The 9627-nt window shown below is 56.7% G+C and overlaps 1 protein-coding gene across 1 annotated transcript; it reads right to left on the reverse strand.

Moving 5' to 3' along the window:
- Window positions 1-1079: 1079 nt before the first annotated feature.
- Window positions 1080-3997, reverse strand: TNNI1 (troponin I type 1 (skeletal, slow)). Its single transcript, XM_009994180.1, has 5 exons — window positions 3962-3997; window positions 3221-3352; window positions 3044-3133; window positions 2437-2613; window positions 1080-1187 (listed from the first exon to the last, which is right to left on the reverse strand). Exons 2-5 carry the CDS (start codon window positions 3344-3346, stop codon window positions 1080-1082), a joined length of 501 nt encoding a protein of 166 aa, XP_009992482.1. The 5' UTR covers window positions 3347-3352; window positions 3962-3997.
- Window positions 3998-9627: the final 5630 nt, after the last annotated feature.

The following is a 9627-nucleotide window of genomic DNA, read 5'->3' on the forward strand; positions in this document are numbered from 1 at the left end:
GGACCAGCAGCAGGGGGAGTACCAGCAGCAGTGGGAGGACCAGCAGCAGTGGGAGGACGAGCAGCAGTCACCAGGGTCTCTAGAGTGGTGGGACAGTGGGAGGGGAAGAGTGGCCAGTGGCCCCTTGGAGACAGCATGGCCTGAGCAGATAATACCAGGGAGCTGCTGTGGGGGAGCAGGAGGGATGGCAGGGCTGAAGGAAAGAAGCTCAGGTCTCCTTCCCACAGTTGTCCACGTGTTTCAGCTCAGCAGTGAGTTCAGGGTAAGGGCACCAAGAGCATGGAGGGGCAGCGAGGGGCAGGGAGGCAGTGGGAGTGGGGGGAGCTCTTCTTCCTGGTGCTCCTGTGGGAAAGAAATAGCAGTGGGGCAAAAGAGGAGTTTTTTGACTGCTGAAATCACCCCAAAATTGTGACAACAGTGCCCATGGTGAGCATGGTGTGGGCAGCAGACCCCAGAGAGCTGGGGAGGATGAGCTGGAAGGAGGATAGGTTACAAAAACGTAGAATTGTGGAATGGTTTGGGTTGGAAAGGACCCTAAAAATCATCTAGACCCAACCCCTGCATGGGCAGGGACACCTCCCACCAGCCCAGGTTGCTCCAAGCCCCATCCAACCTGCCCTTCAACACTGCCAGGGATGGGGCAGCCACAGCTTCTCTGGGCAACCTGGGCCAGACTCTCACCACCTTCATAATGAAGAATTTCTTCCTAATGTCCAACCTTCATCTCCCTCTCCCACTTTTCATCCATCCCCCTCATCCCATCCCTCCCTGCCCTTGTCCCAAGTCCCTCCCCAGCTTTCCTGGAGCCCCTTCAGGCACTGGAAGCTGCTCTGAGGTCTCCCTGGAGCCTTCTCTTCTCCAGGCTGAACACCCAACTCTCCCAGCCTGGCTCCAGAGCAGAGCTGCTCCAGCCCATGGTGGGGATGTCATCAGTGTGGGGTGGGAGATGGGGCATGTGATGCCTTTTTCTATAAGGGTGAGGGGGTCATTTATGCCTTTGCCCGGCCCCAAGCACAGACCAGGGACCCTGCAGGGAGCAGAGGGCACGGCAGGGGCAGGAGGATCTTGTCCCCTACCTCTCACTGGCCTGTGGGGGACTTGGCAGCGTCGAACATCTTCTTCCTCCCCTCCATCCCTGACATGGCCTCCACGTTCTTGCGCCAGTCTCCCACTTCCACAGGGCGTTCCTGCGGGAAGGGACAGGGATAGGGGTTGCCAGGGCCACCTTCAGGGTGGCCTCCTGCCTGGAGCCCTCAGCCCCAGCCCACGAGCAGCACAGGGAAGGCAGCTCCTCTCCCTCGGAGCCACCTCTGCCACGTGTCCCCAGCGAGGAAGATGACAAACATCTGATCTCCACAGGGAGGTCTGGCTGCCTGTGGACACCCCCCCACCCCCCCAGCCTGGCCAAGTTGCATTAATGAACTAGAAGGCAAAAAAATCCCAGAAAATTTCTTCAGGAGGAAAAAACCAGCACATGGAACTTGCTCCAGATTTACACCAGCACGGGGGGGCAAAGCAAACACCACTTTCTGCATCGACCCCCCAGCCCACATAAAACCCATCCCCACCTTCTCTGAGCTTTTGGATGTGACTGGGATTGCTGGTGGGACAGGGAGCTGCTTCCAGACCAGAGAAGGGAGATGCCAGCAGCCCTGGGAGTGTCTGGGTGGCTGCTCTGCCAACCCCCCAGCACTCAGAGGTTACAAGCTGTGCCCCCAAACCAGCTCCAGGGAGGACCTCACCACCAGTTGAGGACCATGAACACAGTTTTCTCTCCAAAGAACTGAAAATGTGCAGCACTGGCACCAGGAGGGGAAAGTAATTGAAAGCTGAGATTCTCATCCAGGCTGCTGAGCTGGGATCAAAGGGAAAAGCCCCTTTGGGGACAGACCTCAGGGAAGTGGCACAAGTCCTGCTGTGCCTGCACAGCCCAGCTGGGTTTGGGCATCACCCTCCATCTCTGGTGTTGAGTCTTTCCCCTCTCCCATCTCCACAAAGCTGGTGGGAACTGGGCTGTTTATCTCAGGCCAAGCTGGGCCTGCTGGGCTTGCTCTGCCTTGTCTAGCCTGGGTCTGGGAGGTCCCTGGGTGCTTTCTGGGTGTGATTACACCAGGCAGGAGCTCTGCTGTTTCCCTAGAACATCAGAGACCAAACTCTCCCCAAGAGCAGCTCAACAGACATGCCAAGGGGAGTCCAGGTTAAAGACCCCCACATGATCTGGGTGGGCATCATGGACACAGCCCTAAATCTCACTTGTTATTGTCCACCAGTTACCTGTCCCAGTCAAACAGCTCCCACAACATCCCACAAGGAGATGCCTCACAAGCATGGCCAGGGTTTAGCACGACCCCCACGGGCTTCACAGGGTACCCTGGGGAAGACAAAGAGCATCCCTAGGAGGTGTCTCCACCCCTGGCCTGTAGAAAAGACACCCACCTTCTCAGTGTCCTCCTTCTTGACAGACTTCAGGTTGGCCCTGAGATCCATGGACACCTTGTGCTTGGAGCCCAGCAGAGCCCTCAGCATGGCATCAGCAGAGACACGGACCCGCCGCAGGGGGGGCCTCTTGAACTTCCCTCTGAGATCAAGGACCTTGATTTTCAGATCTTTAATCTGCAGGTTAAGGAAAGGAGGAGGAGTGGGAGCTCCTGGCCTGGCTGCCCTGCACAAAAAAGCTCCTGCCTGAAGCAGGAGTCTCTGCCAACACCAAGGCCCAGAGGGGTCTGTCCCTGTTGTGCAGCCTGAGGGTCACCTTCACCAAGGGACTGTCCCCCTGAGCACAGAGTTGCCATTGCCTTGTCCCAGCCTGCTGGGTACCTGGCAGCAGGACCAGGAGAAGGAGCTCTCAGGCCCACCAGGGGTGACCAGGAGCATGAGAAGGGTGCCTGTAGACCCAGTTTGAGTTCCCTGAGGCAGGGATGAACCTGGTGCTGAGTGATGCCTTGCAGAGTAAAGACCAACTCTTAGATAACCTCGGTGCATGTCCCACATCCATGCTCAGCTCAGCCCATGACTGGAGGCCTCAGCCCACCCTGTCTCCTACCTCCCGAGTGTTGTGGTTGCATTTTGCTTCGATGTCATATCTCTCTTCATCCACTATTTCAACCTTCTCATGCAGCTCCCTGCACAGGTCCTGGGGGCCAAGCACAACAGGAGAACAGTGGGTGATGTCCCTCCAGGCTCTCAAGGAGCTCTCTCCACCCTTGGCCCTGAGCAATACCTGGAGCTGGCTCAAGGAGAGCCCACTGGTGTGCAGGGGTGTGATCCTCTCTGACAGGTATCGTTCCTTCTCTGCCTGCTTGTCCACGATCTCCTGATCCCACTCCTCCTTTGCTTTTGCCAGCATCAAACTCTACAGGCACAAGGCAAATGGCACAAGTGTGAACAAACAGGCTCCTCTGCTCCCCCTGAGCCCCTCACACAAGATCTGTGGGATGGAACAGTCCTGTCTGCCTCCCAGACCTCCTCCCTGCTCTAGTTGTCCTTCCCAAACCACCCTGTTTCTGCAACACACATCAAAAACTCCCTGCACCTTTTTTGTGGTGACCCTGAGGGCATGGGAAAAGCAGGGCTAGAGGTACCATGGGGCTGGGGTGGTCCCATGGGTGCTGGTGTCAGCACTTTCCCTGCACCAGTTTGTTCTGCTGTGGGATCTAACGAGCCCCAGAGCTCGTGCTGCAGAGCTGCTGGTGCACAAACACCCAGCCTGTGGCTCCAGGGCTGGAGGGGCTGGAGTCTCTCCCCACTCAGCCAAGTGAAGAGGAGGTTTGTTTGTAGCATGGACCACAAAGCCCACATGAGTGAGGAGGCTGGGGAAGACCAGAGGTGGGAACAGGAGCTGTTCCCCAAGGCCCAAACTTCTAACTTTCCTTCTTGCTGTCCCACCAACCACACACTCCAACCCCAGCTCCTCTTCCCCTACAAGACAAACCCCAGGGAGTTTCCAGCCCTCAGGACTCACCTTCAACAGGAGTTTGCGTGAGGCCGTGATCTTGGATTTTCTCTAGGGGAAAGGGGAAAAAAGAAACCCAAACCCCTTTGAAAACAAACTGACAACAAATGCAGAGCAGCATCAAGGTGGGTCCCGAAGGGAAAGGCACTTACCTCCCTGCAGGCAGGCGTGGGGCCGGGAGGAGCAACAGGGAGCAAGAGAAGAGAACAGTGAACAGAGGTGACAGGCAGGGAAAGCACCTTGTGTCACTGCAGGTGGTTTCCTTATTTCTGTACCTAATAGTTGTCACCTGCAAGTTGGGCTGTGGTGATGGTGCTGTCTGGGAACCCAGTGGGAGCTCCAGGCCAGTGCTCAGAAAGGGAAAATGCCCCTCAGACGTGGCAGAGGGGCTGTCATGGTCCCCACTGTGCCAGCCCCAGCTCAGTCCCAATGGGTCAGGCCACAGCACCCCCATCCCTCTGCTCCCTGTGCAGCCAGGGCTGGCAGGCAGGATGCTGGGGTCCTGCCCAGGTTTGCAGGCCATGGCCAGGGCATTGCTCCATGAAAGCCTTGCAGGGAGGTTCTTCCCTTCTGCTGGTGCTGGGGAATATGTTTTATCTGTACCATGTGCTACAAAGAGCCTGACAGCAAAGCCAGTGGTGCTGCCCACCTCAGATCCCTGTTTTGGGATCAAGGAAAGCTCTGTGGTTTGAGCTGGGATATGGAAACCCCTCACAATTTTAACTCAAAGGCAGGTTTTCAGGGGGAAGGGCACAGGGGTCTGGGGCACGGGCTGCTCTCCCACATGAAACCCTCCAGAAAAGGACAAGCTGGGCCTGCCTGAGCACCAGGGCACGTGGGTGATGCTCTCAGGCACATGTGGTGATTCTTGGGGTGCCCTGTGCAGGGGCAGGAGCTGGACTCAATGATCCTGACGGGTTCCCTTCCAAATCAGCACCTTCTGTGACTCTGTGACTGTGAAACCCCAGGGGCCCTGGTGCTACTCACGGCTCGGGCATCGCGGCTGCACCTCGGGGGCTGGGAAACAGGAAACACAAACACACGTATAAATCATTTAAAAGGAACAAAAAGGAAAGGAGCTGAACCAAAAGGAGCAAATCCCGGCCCGGCGCTGCCCCGGGCCGGTGCTGCCCCGCGCTGTCCGCACAGGGAAGCGGCTCCGCAGCTTTTCCCGTCCCGCTGGGAAAGCCCGAGGCCACCCAACCTTCTGGCTGCGGGGAAACCTTCTCTGGGGCAAGATCCAACCTGCCTGCAGCCGGGGCTCGGGCTCCTGCTCCTCAGGGGCTTTCCCAAGCACGGAGCTCGGCCCAGCTGGAGCTGAACCCGCCCGGGGAGTTCCAGGGAAACAGGGAACCCCGGGACCCCCCAGTGCAGGGACTCCTGCCCTGCAGCCCCCCTGGGCAGCCGTGGGGATGATGGAGCCACAACCCATCTGGGGAGCAGGAGGGTGATGGGCGAGCCAAGCGGATTCCTTCAGCAGCCACGTCCCTGCTGAAATGCTCAGGCTTCATATTTGAGATGTTGTCAGTAACCCAATGCCCGGGCAGCTGCTCCCAAAGGCACTGCCTTTCTACCTTCCCCTCCACTGCCTCCAACACTTCCCTCTCTTGCCAAGAAGTTGGGGCACCGTGTAAGCCTGAAAAATGTGTGGTAAAAAGCCAGTGGGGAGTTATTTTTTCTCTTTCTAACCAGGAGGAACAAACTGATGTATTTCAGAAAGAAGCAGCAGTTCCCAGTGGTGGGTTTAGTCCTTTTCCTTAGGACTGAAATGAGAAAGCTGGGAATTTTTTTCACCTCTTTGCATTCCCCCTGAAGTTGGAAATTGTTTGAAACCCCCAGGTTTCCTGCTGGGAGAAAGAAAATGGAACAGTGAAGGTCTCAAACAGCTGCTTCCAGGCTTGTGTGGAGCCTGTGTCAGGAGTGCAACCTCCTGGCTCCATCTGTCCCTGTCCCCTCCCTGTGCTGCCCAGCCAGAGCCATGGTCTGAAGGAATTGAAATCTGGGGGTGGGGGGGGAAATGCCATAAAGCCCCCGCAGGAATCATCTCTCCCAGAGCCTTCTAGATCCCTGAAATTACAAGGAAAAAACCCAAGAACAGGAATTGTTTCCTCCCAAAAGCCACATCAGTTTGGTGCAGCCAGAGCTGCTCCTTTCGTGCCTTTTTGCAGGTTTTTGGTGATGAGACAAATGTCCCAGAGGACATGCAGGCAGTGAGGACCCTCCTGCCTCACACTGGTGCATTGAGTGGGTCAGGTCTCAGCTGCTCCCCACAGTTTGTTCTGGGGAAGGCAGAAAAGCCTTTGGCTCCCTGGAGGGGAACTAGGGCTGGGCAAAGCTTCTCAGCATCTCCAGCCTTCCCTGTCGGAGCGAAGCCTCATGTCCCTAGAAGGTGGGACCCACACCTCAGGCTGGTGACCTCTACCAAGGGCAATCAGCTTTTAGGGCCAGATAGTTCTGCCTGGACTTCCTGCAGGAGAGCCAGGACTTGGCTGTGCTGGTGAGACATCCCCAGGAATCTTGTGCAGGGAATTTTGGGCTCCAGCTGGATCTGAAGCATCCACAAGAGACTGATGGGGAGAAGAGGATCTGGACAAGCTAACTCTGCATGCCCTCAGCCAATACAAGTTTAAAAAGCTTATTAAACCATTAGATCATGGAAATCCTTATAGGAAATAAGCCTTTGAATTTAAACACAGTCAGTCCTGTCATCCTTCCCCATCCCAGGGGAGCAGGTTGGTGCCACCAACACGGGCCCAGCCACCACGATGCTGCACACGCTTCCCTCACCCACAGACCTCCCCTCCCTGCCCACACCAGAGACCCTGAGCAGTCAGGCTAGGACACAGGGGCAAATGTTCCCCAAAGCATTCCCTGTTTGCCAGTTTTTCCAAAAAAAACAGAGCAAATCCCAGCTCCAAAGCTTGGCTGGGTATTTTGGAGAAGTTTCTCTCCGTCGCAGTCTCACTGATCCTCCCTCCAAGAGCAAAGATGTCTCAGCACCCTCAGCCAGGGGGAGAAATGTGGACAAATGCAGGTGCTGGGAGTTGTCCAGGTGCCAGCACTGGTGTTCTCATGCCTATGTGCCCACCAGCCCACGCCAGGAGCCAAGGGCAGGGGCCCAGGGGCAGAGCCTTACCTTGAGCTGTGCAGGAGGGAGGTGATGCCTGGTCTCTGCAGCGCCGGGCTCTGCCGGGGCTGGCGCCTGGGGTGGGAGGATGAAACCCCAGCCTGGCTGCAAGTGGTCAGTAAAAATAGCACAAATCCCCTCTGGTGCTGCAGGGACATTTTTTCTGGAGCCCTGGAGCCCCAGGACATGCCACACACACCTGGGCACCATCCTGAACATGGGGCCACGCACACGCACCACCCACACACGTTATTGCACCCTGGTTTTCCTGCACCCCTGTTTTCCTGCATCCATGAATCCTGGAACTGTTTGCATGGGAATCACCTCGGCTTGGCCAGCCCCACATCAAGCTGACCCTGCTGCACTGGCAGTGCTGTGACAACAGGGTGTACCCCTCATGGTACATCTGCCTTCCTCCTCTCCCTCCTCCTCCTCTTCCAGATGCTGGAAAAACCCTGAGTCTGCAGGGAAGGAGAAGCCCTGAGCCCAAACACTGCAGCCTTTTTCTTTGCAGAAAATCTCCTGCATTCATTTTTCTTTCTTTGTTGGTTTTTTTTTCTTTGATTTCTTTTTTTTTTTTTTTTTTTTCCTCTCAGAAAGCTTCTGAAGGAGCCATGAAAGGGGTGTGAGAAGCTTGGAGAGCTGATATGGTGTTGATGCCCAGGCAGGGTGGTACAAGCACACAGTGAAGTCCCCATGGGAGCACTGGAGCCCCCAGAGCTGCCCAAGCAGGAGGGCAACCCCCTCCCCAGGCCAGGCCAGGGCTCATTGCTGAGGGGTAAGGGGGTGACACAGACCAGGTGGGGTTGCAGAATTGGGGACCCAGGATGGGGCAGAGCCCTCCCTGGGGAGCAGGATGGTCCAGAACCACCCACACAGCACAGCTGCTTGGGATGCTTAAGCAACTTGCAGCTCCTCACAAGCCCTGATGTTTTTCCCATGAAGTTCCCAAAGAGCAGCAAAAAGGCTGCAGCCTCTCCCCCTGCACCCCACATCCTCTCAGAGGGAGGATTTGCATGGCAGGGGTCCACAGGGCCAGGAGACACCTGTTCCTGGGATATTTTTAGGGGCAAGTTTAGGAGCAAACAATTCCCAGCCCGGCTGGGACAACGCTGGGTATTTTAATCCTGGGGCTGTTCTGGTTGCACACAGCTGCTTGGTGCCAGGGTGGGGAGCAGAGGCAGCCCTCTGCCCTGCAGGGGAGGGATGCTCAACCACCTTCCCCAGCTCCTTTCCCTGGCCTGGACACCAGGGCAGGATGTTACACCCCAGGCTGGTGACAATGGCAGAGGCAGAGCCAGCTCTGTCTGACCTGCCAGTCAAGTCCCAGCAAGACCAGGAGAAACCCCCCAATGTCCACCCTCCTTGGGGGCCCTCCAAGGACCTTTTCCCAGCTCCAAGCACCAGTGCAGCAGATCTGTTCCCACAGGGGCTTTATAGCAGCCCTGACAGAGCTTTATAAGGCAGCAGCCCCCCCCGGGGCCAGGGCCCCAGCATCTTCCCTCCCGCCTGCCTGGGGATTGTTTGCAGAGCACAGAGGAGCCAAAATTAGCTGGTGACAAAGGCACCACATTCCCCACTGCCCTGTCCCAGGACCCCACCACGGGGCTGCTCCAGATGCCATTGGCTCCAGTTTCAGGTTTCCTCATTTGCTGGGACCTGGGGTGAGGAGGAGGAGAAGGAGGAAGAGGAGGAGGAGAAGGAGAAGGAAAGGGCAGGCAAGGATGGGGTAGTGGGATCCCTGGATGTGGGGCTTCAGTGTTGGTTTCAAAGCCCCAGGGCTGTCATGGGGGGCAGGAGCAGAAAGGCTGGTGGGAACACAAGTCTGATGAGGAGCAGCTGAGGGAGCTGGGGGTGTCCAGCCTGGAGCAAAGGAGGCTGAGGGGAGACCTGCTGGCTCTGCAGCTGCTGAGAGGAGGTTGGAGCCAGGGGGGTTGGTCTTGTCTCCCAAGGATCAAGGGATAGAACAAGAGGAAATGGTCTCAGGTTGTGCTAGGGGAGGTTTAGGTTGGATCTTGGAAACAATCTCTTCCCCAAAAGGGTTGTCAGGGCCTGGCCCAGGCTGCCCAGGGCACTGGTGGAGTCCCCATCCCTGGGGGGATTTCAGAGCCCTGTAGATGTGGTGCTGAGGGACATGGGTCAGGGGTGGCCTTGGCAGGGCTGGGTTAATGGTTGAACCTGATGATCAGAAAGATCTTTTCCAAGCAAAGTGATTCTCTGATTCTAAAACCAGGATGTTCCCATCCCTCTTCTCGAGCTGACATGATGAGGACATTTTCTGTCTCCATCTCAGGTTCTCAAAACACAGTGAGCAGCCTCAAAATGAGGGGTTGTCTTATTAGATTGTGGGCACCCCTCTGAGCTGCTGGCAGGTAGGAAGGGGACAGGCTGGAAATCTGTGGGGCAGAAAAGTGCTGGGGCCAAATTCAAAGCAAAATAGTATCCCTCCATTCCTGGGAGCCTCTGACACAAGCAACTTGTTCCCCAGGGACTGCCATCAAGGGGCTGGATGCCAAGAGAAAATTCCCAGAGACCTGCATGGTTTCTC

This window comes from Chaetura pelagica, unplaced genomic scaffold (assembly GCF_000747805.2).
Source record: "Chaetura pelagica isolate M959 unplaced genomic scaffold, ChaPel_1.0 scaffold470, whole genome shotgun sequence".
NCBI lineage: Eukaryota > Metazoa > Chordata > Aves > Apodiformes > Apodidae > Chaetura > Chaetura pelagica.